Source organism: Alligator mississippiensis, chromosome 11, assembly GCF_030867095.1.
Source record: "Alligator mississippiensis isolate rAllMis1 chromosome 11, rAllMis1, whole genome shotgun sequence".
NCBI lineage: Eukaryota > Metazoa > Chordata > Crocodylia > Alligatoridae > Alligator > Alligator mississippiensis.
The window spans coordinates 19,560,991-19,579,472 of NC_081834.1; the positions used below are offsets into that span (position 1 = coordinate 19,560,991).

The 18,482-nt window shown below is 44.4% G+C and overlaps 1 protein-coding gene across 1 annotated transcript in view; it reads left to right on the plus strand.

Moving 5' to 3' along the window:
- Positions 1 to 12,808: 12,808 nt before the first annotated feature.
- The window catches only part of FAM227B (family with sequence similarity 227 member B), a 167,792-nt gene continuing 162,118 nt past the window's right edge, over positions 12,809 to 18,482 (plus strand). Inside the window, exons 1-2 of the mRNA XM_019477754.2 lie at positions 12,809 to 12,951; positions 13,634 to 13,678. Of these exons, the coding sequence (XP_019333299.1) occupies positions 12,916 to 12,951; positions 13,634 to 13,678 (81 nt within the window). The 5' untranslated portion in view covers positions 12,809 to 12,915. The remainder of the gene's footprint in view (positions 12,952 to 13,633; positions 13,679 to 18,482) is intronic.

The following is an 18,482-nucleotide window of genomic DNA, read 5'->3' on the forward strand; positions in this document are numbered from 1 at the left end:
TTTAGATAAAGCGTCCTGCGGCCATTTTTAAACACACAGGACATTTTTAAAATACACGTGGGCTCCGGTGTTTTAACTCAAGTGACTACTCTAATTAAAAGGCCTCCCCCACTTCCCTCCCAGCACATGTATAAGCAGCTATTGAGACTAATTCAGGAAGTTATAAGCTTTTGTAGGGCATGTTCCTGGTGCCTGCAGTAACCTACACATGCCTTTCTAAGGGACCGCATCTGGAAGGTGCTGCCCTGCCCACCTGCTGCCTCCTGCCTGCCCTGAGGAGGCTCTACTGCTCTGTCCTTACGTCTGCCAGAGAAGCAGAGACCACCTAAACTAAATACAAAATAAAACAACTTTTAACAACTCCATTGTATAGGTGAAAATGGTATTCAAGTGGAAGAGGCCTTTAAAAACCATAACAAGGAGTTAAAAGATCTTTTTCCCAACTATATAGTCGGTCTGATAAAATATATTTCCTTTCCCCCCCCCCCCAAAAAAAAAACAAAACAAAAACCAGCCTTGTTTCTCGCACCAGTTTCCTGAAACATCAGGTTAAGGATAACCGTCCAACCCTTTCCATTACGTAGGATGGCAAGAATAATGTTGAGTGAGGACGGACAGAGTTGCGAAGGGAATGGATGCTTCTACTTTCCTGTAGCAATGCCAGACCAGGCGATAGTTTGGTTAAACTTAAAGAAATTCATGTTCTGATCATTTGCACATCTTTCAGTATAGAGTATAGAGTTACAACACAGTTCAAATTTTGCTCTAGTTACAGCCATATATCCCTAGGTATTCGTTGAATTTCACTGTGGTTGGCTATGGCTCCCTTGATCACCTAATTTTGTTGTAGTTCATTTTGAAAGAATTTTAAATTTTTTTGTTTTCATTTGTTTTCAATTTTTTTTGAATAACTATTCGTCCCATGTTCTTCACATTTTTTCTGTTCCTTACTTTCCCTTTTAAAATTTAAACCTAACCATTTTATGAAAGTTTTTTAAAATTGTTTTTTATAATTGTTTGTGTTGCATAGCATCCTCAGTTCTTTGGCAAGGGAGCTGCGTTAGCTATAAGATTATTAGCATTATTATTGTTGCCTTGTACTATTGCATTGTCATTATGTGCACTGATAAATTGAACCCAAGTTCCAGTTAAAAGCAGCTGCCTGCACAAAATTATTATTTGATACCCTTGACTAACATATTTAGGTGTGATACCTAATAAATTAATATTTGTAAAGTAATGCAAATAAAAGCAATCGTAGAAATGTTTGTGGTGTTTGTTATTGTAATGTACTATGCTTAATAGTACTTCAGACTTTTGCCTTTCTACCATACGTTGGTTACTCATACATGTACCTTGAAAATATAGACTTAAATTCAGAAGTTTTCAGTATTACAAGTCAAATATAGCCAGTACTGGATTTTTCATGATACTTATGTTCTTTGACAAGTTTTTTGAAGATTTTAGAGCAAATTGGCCTCTCTCATTTTGAATGACTGACAGAATTAGTTATACAGAGATTTAGATATAAATAATACCATATTACTAGAGTGAGTTCCAAGTAAAATAGCTCATATTTGAGCTGCTTATTGTTTATTCAAACAAGAAACTACTCAATGCTCTTAAATGTTCAGCAATTGCATTGTGAGATTTAAATGGCTTAAGTCTCAAAAATATTTCTGGGATGCTGAATATTTTTCTGACTCAGTGAAATAAAATAAAGCAGCAGTCTGTGGTACATTAGGCATTGTTTCTAGACAAAATACTAACATCGTAGATGGCTATTATGCCAGTTTTTTACTTCAGTTACACCCAGAAAATCCCATTGACTTCAGTAGTACTGACAGCAGAATTTGATTTCTGTTGCTTATCTGTTATGTTTGCCTTTGGCATGCCATGTTATTTTTGTTGGCATGTTTTTCTTGTTGGCTAATATATTGCAGTAAATAAAATAAATGGCTGCATTTCACAGGATTTAGATTTTTTTTTACCCAACTTTATATTGGTAACAATATACATACCTGTACATGAGATGCTACTGCACAGTGGTTGTTGTGCATTTATTTAATAAATGTGCAATAACTGGAGTTCCTACGCAGTAGTGCTGGCGAATGTGTTTTAAGTGATGCTACTGCGCAGTAGCATGTTAGCACTGTTAGTGCTTGGCACACTACTGTGCAGTTATATTTGGCTACTGCTCAATCAGCGTCTCATGTAGACGTGCCCAGTAGTTCTGTAATGTGATAAACAGTATTGAAGCTTCTTTGCTCAAGAGCTAACATTTCTCACTTTGTAATACATACTTTTAAGTGAAAAAAGCTTTTGTTTATGTTTCTAGAAGAACACTTTTTTTTTTTTTAACTAAATTTCATTTAAAAAATAACACCCCATCAGAGTTTACTAAATGGTGGCATCTATTACTTCATTTGAATAATATCTCGAAGGGGTTGATACTGAGTGGCGTTTTATTAAGAGTAGCCAAGGTTTGGTACTTCTATCAGCCCAAAACGCTTTTAAATTGATTATATTAATTAAATCCTTTGTACCTTGCTTTGTGCCTTGATCTGAACCAGGCTGATTCTTTTTCTTGTTCTGTGCTCAGGCATATTTTTAAAGATTACAGTTGAGTTAATTGCACTAAATTCAGGAAATGCTAGTAGTTTGATGTCAGTGATGCTACTTTCTAACTTGCAAACCTGGCATTTTTTAAATTTCTGAGCTGACTGAATACTTAAGAACAGAACAGATTTATTGGTAAGCCCTCACTACTAGTACAGAAACATTGCATTTTATCTGTCAGTATACTAAAAAGTATTATAAATATTTCACTTCAAATTACACTGGTTTAAATAAATAATTTTCCACCATTTAGTGGTACAGTGTTCTTGCATGGTTTCTACATTTTTTTTTCATATTTCTCATAATTTGATAATAAATAGGGTCTTTTGTTCATTAACACTAATGTATGGGTTTCTATTGAAAATAAAATGGTGTTAACTTTAATTATTTGATAAGACCAGTAGCTCAGTAAAATTTGTCATAGTTTTCATAAGGAATTCTTGTAAGAATAATTCACATTTTATGTTTTGATAGAAAATGCAAAAGCCTCCTGTTACTTTTGAAGAATTCTTACAGTCCCAAAATTTGGTAAGTGCGAGTGCTTGTTGTTTTAACTACCCCTGTGTGTGGTGGAATGAACATGCAAGAACAGGGCCCTGAGCAAAAGCCGTATGACTTTAAATATTAGGGCTGTGTGAAGTGGCTATGTTTTGATTTGGTTTCGAATTCGGCCATTTCAGAGGGACAGTGATTCATTTTGGTGTTTTGGATCACTGTTCCGTTTTGATTCAGCCGAATCTGTTTCGGAGTTTTGACACTGTTTTGGTGATTCTGCTACAGGCTATAATGGGGAATCACTAAAATGCCTATAACTTTGTCATTTCCTGCCCAACTCAGGTGGCAATTGCAAGGGCATGAAGCCTGCCAAGTTTGAAGGAGATAGGTGCAGGAGTTTCTGTGAAACTGTACCTCAAACTGTTCAAAGCACAACTTGTATCAGTTGCCAGCAGTGACGGTGTGCTGTCAACCCGCATGCAAATCTGGGGGCACCCCCCCCCCCAGGAGGCTATGGGGCTGTGCCAGACTCCTCTTGCGGGGCACGGGCCCCTGGATCTGCACACAGGATGACAGCAGGCTGCTACTGCCAGCTGGGACCAGCACTTGGCGCAGCCTGCACTGAGCACCGGGAAGCCTGGTGCTGCTGCTGGCCCCAGCCAGCACCTGCAGCATGCTGTTATTCTGCATGCAGATCTGGGGGCCCATGCTCCCTGGGAGGGCTGCGGGGCTGTGCCAGACTCGTCCCAGGGGGCATGGGCCCCCGGATCTGCACGTGAGATGACAGCAGGCTACTGCTGCCGGCTGGGGCCAGTGCCAGCACTGGGCTCTTAATTAATTGGGGCAGGCTGCGCCAAGCAGACTTGGGTGCTGGTGCTGGCCCAGTTGGCAGTGACAGCCTGCTGTTATCCCCCCATGCAGATCCGGGTGCCTGCGCCCCCCAGGAGTGCAACTGGGCTGTGCTAGATTCTTCCCGGGGGGCGCGGGCTCCCAGATCTGCGTGTGGGATGACAGCAGGTTGTCACTGCAGGCTGGGGCCAGTGCCAGCACTGGGTTCTTTCTGGTGCTTGGTGCAGGGTGTGCCAAGCAGACTCAGGTGCTGGCACTGGCCCCAGCTGGCAGTGGCAGCCTGCTGTCATCCCACATGCACATTTGGGGGCCTGTGCCCCCCGGGAGGGCTGCAGGGCTGTGCCAGACTCCTCCTGGGGGGCACAGGCCCCTGGATCTACACACGGGATGACAGTAGACTGCTGTCCCTTCCCCAAAGCACTGGGATTGGAATGGGATGTCAGGTACAGATCGCAGACACTGGCCAGCTACAGATGTCAATATCAGAGCAGTCCTTCCCCCTCCTCTTCTTCGTTTCTGTTTCCTGCAAGCTCAGCTCTGAAATTTTCCAAAATTTTCCAAAACATTTTGGATGGTTTGGTTTGGTTTCGGAGCCTTACATTTCATTTCGGATTCGGTGTTTCGGGCTGAAACACCTCCAAAACGAAACAGCTGCCAAAGCCTTAATAAATATTACAAACCAAGTTTGAACATGGATTGTGTTACCCAGACCCTCAGACGTTGGAAAGTCGGAGCTTTCTGGAAATGGCTACCTTTGCAGAAAACAGAACTTCTGCTGTTAACCCTCATTTTTGTTCATAGGTAGGCCAAGAACGAAGTTTTGTGTCTGCAGTACAGTGTTTGCTGTTTTATGGTGGATATGTTCAGTGATGAACCGGACTCAGATTTCTTTTTTTTCCTGAGACAGCTGGCCAGGCTACAACTTTACTACCATAATACAATGCATCTAAACCCAAACACAAAGTTCCAGCAACTTTTAACAGTTTTGCTTATGCTAGCCATATTTTTCTTTTCTTGTATTTGTAAGTCTGTTTAGAAGATCTTTCTAACCAGGGTGGATCCAGGACTTCCCAAAGTGGGTGTGGAAGCAGTGACCCACACTGGAGGAGTGGTTACATCCCCAAGACTCCCAGCTGCCTCCTCCCTCCACCAGTGCAGGTGCTACGGGAGCCTCCATGGACTTTTTCAAGTTCCTAAAGAAAGTGAAAATCTCTCCCCCTTCTCCTTTGTGTTCAGAGGCACATCCCTTCTGCTCCCCTTCTGCCCTTCCCCACCTGCCGCTGCTGCTTTTTCTGCTGTGCCAAGGGAAGGGGAAAGCTCCAGAGCCACTTCTGTTTGCCCCCGCTGGCTGCATGGGGACTGGGATAAGCTGGGGATGGGACAGCAGCAGCGGGTATTAGCCAAGGGGTCCTTCCTCCTGGGAGAGCAGGCAAGGAGTAGAAAACCACGCTTTTATCTCACTGTTGGTGCTGTCCCTGTCCCCAGTTGAGCTCAAGCCCCATGAGGCCCAGCTGGTGTGGGCAAAAATGGTTCTAGCACTTCCACTGTATCCCGGGACAGAGGGTAAAGCAGCAGCAGTAGATGGGAAAGGGGAAAAGGGAGGAAAGCTGTGTCTGACCACTAAAGGGAAGGGGTTGGGGGCGTTTCACCTGCTTTAGGTGCACTCCAATCCAAAAGTGGGGTGCAGCTGCATTAGTACACCCCCTCTGGATCTGCCCGTTTCTGACTTAACTGCATATGCCACTGAAGCATCCATATCATTGCTCGATTCAGCCAACCTTTCATGCTTATTTGGAGAGATGGATCACCCCAAAGGATAGTTGCAGATGTTAGCTAGCTTGATATCCCTTCACTTTTTCACTCAACTTTTTCTCCATTTTCTGCCTAAACAATTCAGCCAGTTCAAAACTAATTTATAATTGGTTTTGGTGGACCTGCTAAATATTTTTCAGTGAAAGAAGTTGTGGGGAATGTTTTGTCTGTCTCTGTTATTGAAAGAATAGAGTGCATCCATTGTCTTACATGTTTACAGATGGGTTTTAAAACAATGTGTGCCTGATACCAGGATGGGATGATCAGATTACTGTGATAATAAATCAGAGTATTTACTTAAGCACTTGGCCAGCAGAGTACTTAATTCCATGATTAACTTAAAAGATGTTGATAATTCCATTGACTTCAGCAGGATTGCTTACTTGCTTAAAGTTAAGCGCTATCTTAAGTTCTTTGCTTGATTAGGGACCATGGCCTATCCCTTGCTTCCAGAAGCATGCACCACAGATGGAAGATATTACTGTGCTTAAATGACTTTGTCTCCTTAGAAACATGATAACTCTTTTTAGTCATGCTATCTCCTTTTCAAACTAGACAATCTGAATCCTTTTAATTATTCCTTGTATAAATCCCATTTCCCAGCATGAATTTGATCTGTCCCTTTCTGGCTCTTTTCTAGTTTTCCTGACCTTTTACAAATGATGTAACCAAATCTGAATGTAATATACAAGATAAGAAGATATTACAGGTTTTTTAACAAGGCTGTCTAAATTAGAGGTTATTAAAATGTATATTTAAAATGTGTTTATATTGGAACTGCAATGCATTGTAAAAAGCAGATGCCACAAATGATTGATTCTTAATTTTATCTTATGTTTTTACAGTCTTCATGAGTAATTGCTTTTTATGTGTAATTATTGCAGGATGATTGGCCAAGGGTTCCCTTTTTGGATGATGATTGTTCTTTGGTGGACAAATTACAAAAAGATTATTCGTTTAGTGCTATTTCAAAGTGTCTGTATGAAAACGTGCCACTGAGCATTAAACCCATCTCAGACTTGGAGAAGCGAATAAATGAATGCACCATGGAACTGAAGGAACATGCTGAAAAAATACTTTCTTTGGAACACAGACAAATGGAGATGGATAGTCATCTAATTTCACTACAGCAAAGTAATAAGCAATGATTTTAGTTTTACTAATAGGAACAATAGCTGAATGGTGAATGAATTGATTTAATCCATTTTTCATTCCTAGGAATTTCTTTCAAGTTTCTTGAAGCAACAGGAAAAATGTACTGTCTAGTATCTGAAAAATATACATGTATATGCAGTAAAGATGCAGAATTGGATAGAATTCTAGCAGATAGAATATAATAACATTTGCACATTAGAAAATTTTTCATGTAGTGCTCAGAGGTCTACAGTACAGATTTACACAATGTTCTGCATAAGGTATATCACTGTTGTCCTGGGAGACATTCATGCATAAGCTATATTATAGTAGAAGTAGCCTTGGGAGGCATTGTGCTTTTAAGAAGCACAGGTATTTTTGTGCTGCCCGCACTAACAGGAAAAGTACTAAATTAGCTATGCTGTTTGATGTATTTAGACTGTGGAGTCAAGGCTTTGTCAGTTACACATTTTCTTTGTCCACTTCAGGAGGTAAGGCTTATACATGCTTACAATTTATCTATGCAAAACATACGCCTCAGATTAATATAAAAAATAGAGATTTAACTGAAAATGTTGTTCCTAATGGACTTAGTTGATTACAATCTTAATTTTGCACCTCCACTGGAAGACAGCATCTCCATCGATTCTTAACGCGTAATTATTGTACGATAATTGGCCAAGAGTTTCTTGGTGATTGTTCTTTGGTAGACAGATGACGTCAAATGGATAGTATGTTCATAATTTCAAAAGGTATATAGTGTTCTGAACTTCATGCTAGGGCACTAGTTCAGTATCAACTTAGGCAGAAGATAGGGCAGGATGGCACCTTGAAGACTCTTATTCTGAGAGACCTAAGCTTTCATAGGTGACAGCCTACTCTGTCAAATGCTTTGTCAGATGTCTCTGCCTGACTTCAGACTACATGGCTAACTACCTTTCAGTGTTCAGTTGGAAAGGGAGGAGTCAGTTCTTGAGTCATCAGCCCAACTTTCTTTAGCGTCTGACTTTGGTTTAGATGTAGCCTTCTGGTGTTATGGCTGGAGGGATATCATTGTTACAACTAAATAATTGTATGGTATTTTTTACTAAATGTATTGGGCATAATTCTCAGTTGGTATTGATTTCAGTGGAGATGTACTACTTCACATCAGATAAAGTTACTATCGTGGCATTTTGTTTCTTGCAAATATCAGTAATCTGATTCCTTTATCATCTCTGTGTAATTAGTTATGGATATGATTTTAACATAGTGATTTGCATATAAAATTGTGGGATCTATTGGGGGATAAGCTTGTGACGGGGGTAGGCAACTTTTTTGGCTGGAGTGCTGAAAAAACTGCAGGGTCTACTTTGTAAGGTGCTGGAGTGCTGGCATACCAGAAAAACAAAACCAAGGCGGAGGGAACATGACAGGATGCACTTCATATTAATATAGTTAATAATCATCAATGTTGCTTTGTTTTTTACAGTAAATACCAGGTTTTCTAAAACTGCTAAACCTGGTAACAATAAATAAAACTTCATATACTACCTTTATTCTTGTGTATTCTTTTTTGTTAAGCATGTTGTAATGTGAGAAAGGGAAAGAAAAAGAGAAGAGAAAAAAAGTGGTAAAGAAAAAAAGGAGAGAGAAAAATAGAAAAAAGGAGAGAGAGAAGAGAGGAAGAGAAAGAAAAGACAAAAAAGGGAGAGAAAAGGGAAAGAAAAGAGAAAAGGAAGTGAAAGAAAAGAAAAGGAAGCGAAAGAAAAGAGAAAAAGGAGATAAAAAGAGGGAAAGAAAAGAAAAAGAAAGAAATGAGAAAAAGGAGACAAAATGGAAAGAAAGAGAAAAGAGAAAAAGGAGGCAAATGGAAAGAGAGAAAAAAGAGAACACAGAAAAAGGAGACAAAAAGGGAAAGAAAGGTGAAAAAGAGAAGAGAAAAAAAGGAGACAAAAAAGAGGGATAGAAAAGAGGGAAAGAAAATAAAAAAGAAAAAGAGAAGAAAAAGAGAGAGAGAAAGGAAGAAGAGGGTGTCTCTCGCTGCCGTCTCCCACTGCTACTGGCTGTGGCTTGGGCCTTTGGATCCAGGGCAGTGTCCTGCAGCGGGAGGAAGCGACATCCCAGCAGCAGCCACTGTGGCTTGGGCACTCAGGCCTCCCCGACAGTCCTGGAGCAGAGGAAGCCTGCACAGTGCCTGCCCCGGCCTCAGGCCCTGGAGAGGAGCTGTAGGTGGGCAAGGCCGGGGCCTAGGCTGGCTGGGGTAGCTGTGGCGGCTGTTCCTGGAGCCCAGGGGACTCTGTGCAGCCAGGCCTCCATACCAGCGGCAGCTCTATCCTGCTCATGCTGTGACTGGCTTGCAGGGAGGCTGAGCTGGGAACCCCCCAGGCCCAGTGTGTTGCTGGGTTGGGCCGGGCCCCACCTTGAGTGCTGCTACGTGCCATGGCCTGAGCCTGTGGAGCCCCAGGGCAGCCCGCACTTCCCACCTGGCCCCCGTTTTTCCAAGGAGCTGGTCAAGCTGGACTGCCTGCAGTGACCTTCTCTGCTCTGTCTCCTCCCCATGCTACCTGGACTCTGCTCCGAGGGCCTGACCCAGGTGGCACGTGGTGTCCACCTGTCCTAGCCCTGGCCAGACTCAAGGCTCGCCCACCTTCTGGGAGCCTCCAGCTCAGCTACCCTGCACAGCACCTGCCCAGGCCCAGCCTCATCCATCTGCAGCTCCCCTTCAGGGGCTGGGCCGAGCTGGTGGATGCAGCCCGGGGGCAGGGTCAGCAGAACTCAGACAATGTCCCTGCCTGTGTTCTCCTGACTCTGCCCCTGGTTCCTTCCATGGTGCTGGGATCTATGGCTGCTCCAGACAGCCTGGAGCAGCAACTTTAAAAACAATCTTTTTTAAAAAATTTCCTTGCATGCCTCCTAGCATGCCAGAGAAAATATCTCCATGTGCCACTAATTGGCATGCTTGCCAGGGGTTGCCTATCCCTGGATTATGATCTTTTAGATGTTGAAGAATAAGTTGATCTATTAATTGAATTTATGAGATAGAATCTAATTATTTCTGCCTGGTTTCTTCTCAACAAAATATTAAATTCCACTACATATTCACAGTCTAATTCATGTTGTTTGAGCACTTTGAATATTACTTATAGTATTTTCTGAGATTTATCCAAGTATTTTGGTATGACTGCCATGATTCTTCAAGGGCTGGAAGTTCTTTTAGCCTATGGAGCTATCTGGTCTGCAACATGTTATCATTTTCCTCAATGAAACTTTAAGCACCCAAAACTAGGGTTTTGCAAAGCTTCAGGTGCTGATTCGATTCGGAGGAGATTTGGCCCAATTCGGTGGCTGAATCTCCGAAGCCAGATCAAATCAGGAGACCAGTTAAAAGGTCTGAATCAATTCAAAGCTCTCCAAATTGGTTCGGAGAGCTTCTGCGGTTTGGACAGTCCCCACTTGCTGCAGCAGGGAGCTGGACCCAGATTCCATGCTGGTAAGTAGGGGCTGGGAGAGGGGAGGTTGAAGAGGGGAGAGGGGACCATGGGAGGACCCTTAGCCAGGCCCCATTCCCTGCCTGTTCCGCCAGCCCCCTGGACCACCGCCTGCTGTCCCAGCCCCCTCATGGCTGCCCTGCCTGGCCCCAGCTCCTGGCTCTTAAGCTCCCACTCACAGGCTGCTGCCAGAAGGGGTGGGGGGATGATCCCCACTGCTCCGTGCTGTCTGGAGGGCTCTGCCACGAGCCCCCTGACCCCCGCCCACTCTCCCAGCCCTCCCAGAGCTGCTGTGCCTGGCCCAGCTCCCAGCCCCCATCCCTTTATAAAAAAGGGGGAGGGGGGGCTCATGGCAGAGCCCCCCATGTGGTGTGGGGCAGCAGGGGTTGGCCCCTCCCCACCTGGCAGCAGCTGGTGAGTGGGAGCCTTTTCCAGCTCTTTAAAAAAAAAAAAAAAAAAAAAAGAGTGGGCAGGGCAGCCATTGAGAGTGGGCTGGGGATGGGGCAATTCAGAGATTTGGCCGATTTGGCAGTGGCCGAATCTACGAATCATATTCGGCTGAATCGATTTGGGACAGTGATTCAAATCACCGAATCAAATCACTGTCCCCTGAATCAGCCAAATATGAATCCAAAGTGAATACTAGCCACTTTGCACAGGCCTACCCAAAACATTTGAGAGAGAATTTGTGTTGAGTATGAAAAGTAGTTGGTTTCATTCATGTCTTCTTGCTTAAGAGAGTTGAGTCGGTTTATTTGCCTGTTTTTATTTAACTTGGATATTGCAAAGAATCCTGTGCTAATAACAATAAGACTACAGAAAAACTGTTGAGAGAAAGCTAATTTTAAATAAATAGAAAGCTAATTTAACTCAGTCACAGAGGTCCAGATCTTCAACAGTGGGCGTGTCTACACATGCATGTTAATGCGCTTGAACAAACTGTTGTTTATTGCTCCCAGGTGTACATTTAAATGTGCGCCAGGGAGTGCAGCACATTGAGCCAGGCCAGAGCAGCCCTGGCTGGCAGATAGCGTTGGGGAGTTAGCTTGTCAGCCCAGGACTGCTCCCCTTGGCTCAACATGCTGTGGAGCGGGCTGACTGGGGCATGAGGGAGCTTCAGTACACGGCTAGCCAGCAGGTATCCCCCACACTGAAGCACCCTTGTGCCCCAGCCAGTCAAGCAGCGTCTACACAGGTGCTGCTGTGGAGCTTTTTACTCTGCAGCAGGATAGTACTTTATTTACAAGTACTATCCTGCTGCGGAATAAATTCATTTACTCCAGCCTAATAGGGGTGCATATGTAGATGTGCAACACTTACCGTGCAGCTTAGTCTACTGCATATTAAATGTTTCATGTAGACATGCCCAGTATATTAGGCAGCTAACTTCCAGTGAATTCAGTTGCAGTAAGGTCCTTAAATACCTTGGAAGCTCTGGGCCTAAATCCCTAAAGAAGGTCCCAAATCATAAGAGCACTTGGAAGTGTGTGATCATGTACTCTGCTGAATCAGAGAGAATAGCATTGTTTTACATTCCTTCCAGATAGTTACAAATTATAGCAAAGTTAATAGTCACACTTTCAAAGCTGCGAAAAACCACCTTTTGTACTTTCAGTAATATCCAGTAATTGAATTCTTTTGACAGCCAAAGTGAGCGTGAAAAAATGTTATGAGTACAAAATAAGAAGTAAAAGTCTACAATATGGTAATGCAGTAAAAGTTCCATTTGAAGTACCACTGTTATAAGCTCCTTTGCTAGACAACAAAGAAAGGATAAAATTGTAAGGCTGGAACATGGGAGATCTGGTTTCAGTTTCTAGTACTGTGGCCGATTTCTTGGGCTAATAATACTTCACTGCTTTATTGTTGGTATGATGAAACAAAATATTAATGTTTGTTAAATACACATAAAAATACACAGAACCATACAAACTCTTTTGAATCTTAGTCTCAGGCTGTACTCTGTCTGTCCCATTCTAAAAGGAAAAATAGGTCCATAATAGATTTAGGTAGATGAGATTTTTAAATTTAGAAAGTGAATCAGCTTAGGGTCATTTGGCAGTGAGAGGATTCCTTTAACAGTGGCTGGCTTGCTGTATATTGAACCTTCATATTTAGTCAGTTAAGTTTTCTCTAAGTTTCAAATGTAGATGTAATGTTAAATTTATAATAAAACCCAATAATTTTAAGCTTTAATCCTGCTAAGATTTATTCACATATTTACTTTTGTGATTGAGATTAAAATACTAGCAAAAATGTGTAAGACCTCCGACAAATGTGAGCCCCACAAATGTGTCATAAAGAGACAGTGAGAAAAGAAAGAAATTGTGCATTTTACTTAACTTATGCTTCATCTAATTAAGAGCACTATAGACAATACCTAATATTTTGTCTTTGCTGAAAAGGAGCCTTAGTTCAGTTAAAAACCATGAGTTTATCCTGAAGTTAAAAGGATAGTATTGACAACTTTTTTGCTGAACATTGCTCTTTTTTTTTTTTTTAAGCTATTACTACTCAGTGCATTGACCCTGAAAGAATGTCAACTCAATCAGACAAGCTTAGAAAATCTAAGGTATATTATTTATTTGTAAACATATTTTTAATTGTCTTACACATTTAGGGAATTTTTATACATGTTCCTGGGGGGGTGGGGGAGGTGGCTTTAATTTGAGTGGTTCTGAGAGCCTCTCTAATTAAAAGCATCTGCAGCGTCTTGTGTATTCAGCTTCCCACACTTCAAAATGGTGGTGGGGATGCTTTAACTAAAGCTTATTCAAAGAGCTTTAGTTAATGCATCCCCATCGTCATTTTGAAGTGTGGGGATGCTGAATACATGAGATGCAGAGGCTGCTGGATCATGCTAACTAACATGCTTCAGCAGACTTGATTAATCAGCTCTGCTTCGATGTTCTGTACAACACATTGGAGTAGAGTCCCTGCACATGTACAGGCAACCTTAGAACAGATTTCCAAAGGGTCCTTTATCTTGTGTCTAGGGGCAAGATCACTGTTCTACCAATACTCACAGAGACAAAGCTACTTGGAAAATTATAACCCTTTTTTATATTGAAGTGGGGAATGTGACATAAGACTTTTGGGTATCAGAGGCCATTGTTTTGAATTTGAAGTAATATTGGGGTATTTTATGTTCTCGCTGTACCCGAGAATCCAGTAAGATGTTTACTTCATTGTAAAAATGCAGTTAGTATTAATTTTGAATCATTTGAATAATTTGTTTAAAAAACATTTTTCAGGTTGCTAAATACATTCCTGAGAAATCAAGTAATAAAAATGTAGAGGTAAGTGTTACCAAATATTATAGATTATGATATATCAACATATTATATCAAAGGATATGGAAATCAGTTCGGGGAAAGAAACAACTACAGAATCAGGCCCCAAATTTATATGTATTAGAGAGTCATGATAATTTTTTTTAGTTAGATAAATTTCAATACATGATATAAAAGCAAATCTAAATATAATACTAGTGTGTTGGTTATTTTGAATTGTGGGGCTCAATGCGTGTCTTTCTAAAATGGGCTTGATAAAGGATCTGAGGAAGCAAATGTGGCTCTTTGTCAATTCTGTGTTTGGATCCCTATAGCTCCTGGAGATTCTTTGACTTTAAGCATGAGTTAAAGGACCCTCTAACCAAAACTAGCTGGTAAAAGCACAGAAGGGGGAACCTTGCGAGCTAAGAATGCTAGGTTACGTCAGTAACATTACTTAGGCGTGTTTCCAAGCCTGAGCCCTAAAATAACGATTCTGAGGAAATTTCATTGGATAGAGAAGCGGCTGCAGAATTCTAACATAACCTACTAATGTAGTTTTAACTGAGCTAATGAAGTAAAGGAAAATATTATTGAGATAAACAAAGACAGAAAATCTGAATTCTCCTCCTCAGATGACAAATATAAGATCCAAAACCTGCTCACTTCACTTGCTTGAGCAGTAATATTGAAAACAGCATGTCAGAAACCATGTACTTCGCAAGAGTATCAGTGAATAAGCTGCCTGCTGTTTTGAAAATCTTGTATCACTAAAAAAATGTCTAGTTTTATTATTATTTTATATTACTTCCTGCACTTCGAAGCACAAGCTAAGCCACTTGGCTTGAGGTAAAAAATAACAGAATGTTCAAAATATAGGTAAGGTTTATATAAGGCACAGAGTTATTGCTTTCTGAACTAGAACAGTAACCTACCATGGCCTTCTGTGCACTTGGAACATAATTACAAGTGGAAATCCACAGTGACTACCTTTAACTAAATTACCTGGAAGATAGCATAGAGTGCCCCCTTAGCAAGTTTGCAGATTACACCAAACTGAACTCACCGGCTGCATGAGCAGCGATTGGGGCCTCTGAGGGCTCATGGCAGAGCCCTCCTATGCAGCGTGGGGCAGTGGGGGGCAGTGGGATTTGCCCCCTTCCCCCCGCCTGGCATCCATGTGGCAGCTGCCTCATGGTGCAGGTGTAGTGCTGCTCAGCAGGGTGCTCCCTGTGTTTCAGACCTGGGGCTGCTGGGGCTGAGAGGTTCATAGATTTCATAGATTTCATAGACATTAGGGCTGGAAGGGACCTCGGAAGATCATCGAGTCCAGCCCCCCGCCCAAAGGGCAGGAAGTCAGCTGGGGTCATAGGATTCCAGCAAGATAAGCATCCAGTTTCATCTTGAAGGTGTTCAATGAAGGCGCTTGAACAACCTCCGGTGGCAGGCTGTTCCAGACCTTGGGGGCTCGGACAGTAAAGAAATTCTTCCTTATGTCCAGCCTGAAACGATCTTGTAGTAGTTTGTGACCATTCGACCTCGTCATCCCTTGGGGCGCTCTGGTGAACAAATGTTCCCCCAGATACTGGTGGTCACCCCTGATAAACTTGTAGGTGGCCATCAGATCACCCCTGAGCCTGCGCTTTTCCAGGCTAAAAAGCCCCAGGGCTCTCAGCCTGTCATTGTAGGGTCTGCTTCCCTGACCTCTGATCATGCACGTGGCTCTTCTCTGGACTCTCTCAAGCTTCTCCACATCCTTTTTGAATTGTGGAGCCCAAAACTGGACGCAGTACTCCAGCTGCGGCCTCACTAAGGCCGAGTACTAGGGGAGAATGACGTCCCGGGATTTGCTTGAGAAGCATCTATGGATGCAAGCCAGCATTTTGGTCGCTTTACTAGCCGCAGCATTGCACTGCAGGCTCATGTTCATCTTGTGGTCAATGATGACCCCCAAGTCTCTTTCTTCCATAGTGCTAGCTAACATAGCACTGCCGAGCCTATAAGGATGCTGCGGGTTTTTTTTCCCCAGGTGGAGAACCTTGCATTTATCAGCGTTGAACACCATCAGATTCTCGTCCGCCCACTTGCTGAGCCTGTCCAGGTCAGCCTGGATCATCCGCCTGTCTTCTGGTGTGGATGCTTTGCCCCAAAGTTTGGTGTCATCGGCGAACTTGGCCAGTCCGCTTCTGACTCCAGTGTCCACATCATTAATGAAGATGTTGAACAGTATGGGTCCAAGGACAGAGCCTTGGGGGACCCCACTGGTCACAGGACACCATGATGAGTGACTTCCATCAATTACCACCCTCTGGGTCCGACCCCGGAGCCAATTTTCCAGCCAGTGGATCGTGGAGGACCCAAGGCGACAATTGGCCATTTTCTCCAAGAGACGATCATGGGACACCAGATCGAAGGCTTTTTTGAAGTCAAGATATATGACATCAATCTCTTCTCCCTTGTCCAGGTGATAGGTCACCTGGTTGTAGAAGGAAATGAGATTGGTCAAGCAAGACCTACCCGCAACAAACCCGTGCTGGCTATCCCTTAAGTTGTTGGCGTCGGCCAGTCCATTAAGGATGGCCTCCTTAATAAACTTTTCTAAGATCTTCCCCGGGATAGAAGTCAGGCTGATGGGCCTATAGTTAGCCGGATCCACTTTCCTCCCTTTCTTGAAGATAGGCACCACGTTGGCCTTCTTCCAGTCTTCGGGCACTACACCAGAGCGCCAAGAGTTTTCAAAGATCCGCGCTAGAGGCTGGGCTATGATGCTCGCCAGCTCCTTGAGTACCCAGGGGTGAAGATTGTCAGGGCCGGCTGACTTGAAGGTATCCAGCTTCTCAAGATGTTCCTTCACGAAGTCAACATTAATGGAGGGCAGGGGATCACCCTCACCCAGACTTCCCGGCCCTGTAGCGGGCATGGGCGTCCCATGGGGCTGATGAAATACTGACACAAAGTACCTATTTAATAGGTTGGCTTTTTCCTGGGCGTCAGTTGTCAGTTGCCCCATCTGGTTCAGCAGGGGTCCAGCGTTGCCCCTGCTTTTCCTCCGGCTCCCCACATATCTGAAAAAGGACTTTTTATTGTCCTTGATGCTCAAAGCTAGCTGGAGTTCAGTTGCAGCCTTGGCTTTCCTGGTCTGGTCCCTACAGGACCGGACCAGTGCAGAATAATCCTGCTTGGAGGTGACTCCCATCCTCCATCCTTTGTAGGCCTTTCCTTTTAGCCGCAGGTGGTCTGCTAGGTCCCTGGAGAGCCAGGGGGGCTGCTGTGCCCTCTTGCTGCCTTTCCTCCGAGATGGAATAGACTTAGTTTGTGCATTGAGGATCGCTCCCTTGAGGAGCAACCACTCTTCTTGAACTCCCCTCTCCCTGCGGTCACAGTCCCTTAGGGCCTCACTGACAAGCCTCCTGAGCTTGTCAAAGTCGGCTTTCCTGAAGTCAAGGACTTGCGTGTTGCTGACCGACTTGCCAGCTTTTCAGCGGATGGTGAAGGTGATCAGCTCATGGTCGCTGTCACCCAGCTTCCCATCGATCACTAGGTCGCCGACTAGGTCATCCCCAGTAGCCAGCACCAGGTCGAGCAGCGCTTTGCCTCTCGTTGGCCCATAGACTTCTTGAGTCAGGTAGAGGTCATCCACGCACGAGAGGAAGCTCTGCGACCGCTCAGATTTTGCTGAGTGATCCTCCCACGAGATGTCTGGGTAATTGAAGTCACCCATGACAACCATGGTCCTGGAGCAAGCTGCCTCAGCCAGTTCCTGGGCAAACTCCTGGTCAAGCTCAGGACTTTGGGTGGGAGGTCTGTAATAGACTCCCACCATTGTGTCCCCTGTGCTGTGTTCCCCACGGATTTTAACCCAGAGGGTCTCCAGCCATCCACCCTGGTCGCCAATGTCGGCTTGCAGGGATGCGTAGCTTTCCTTGACATAGAGAGCTACACCCCCGCCCCTTTTCTCTACACGATCCCTCCTGTACAGGGCATAGCCATCTATACCCGTGGTCCAGTCATGGGTGGAGTCCCACCAGGTCTCCGTGATCCCTATGACATCGTAATTGTTTGCACTGAGCAGGAGGATGAGTTCCTCCTGCTTATTCCCCAAGCTCCTGGCATTAGTGTAGAGGCAGGCAAGTGCCCCCTTGGGGGCTCCTTCCTTGCCCACAGATTTTACCAGGGCTGGGGCTGGGGTGGGCTCCCTTGAGTGCCGTGATCCGCTGGCTTTGCAAGGATTGCTCAGCGGGCCAGCAGTGGCGGTAGTCCCCCCGTCCCCCAACGGGCTTAGTTTAAAGCCCGGTGGAGCAGGTCAGCCAGTCTGGCCGAGAAGAGCCTCCTCCCTAGGGGAGAGAGGTGGAGACCATCTCTTCCTAGCAGCTCGCTGCCTCTCTCGCCAAAGAGCGGGCTGTGGTCATGAAAGCCAAAGCCTTCCTGACGACACCAGGAAGGTGTCAGGCTCTGGCTGACACGTGGACCCGCCCCAGCTCCCAGGCAGCGCGCAGCACTCTGCCGAGCTGCACTGCACCCACGTAATGCTACAGCTATTGTGTGGGTGCTAAGCGGCGGGAGGGGGTGATCCCTACTGCCCCATGCTGCATGGGGAGGCTCTGCTATGAGCGCCCAGAGGCCCCAATCACCAGTGCTGCAGCTGGTGAGTATGGAGCTTTAAGAAAAAAAAAAGAAAGTCCTGTACTCACCAGCTGCAGGAGTGACATTTGGGGCCTCTGGGTGCTTGTGGCAGAGCTCACCTGCTATCTGAGAGCTGGGGCAGCTCCAGCAGTCAGCCAGAGCCCAGCAGTGCTCAGCCCCAGTGGCCCCAACTCCCAGGCAGTGCACG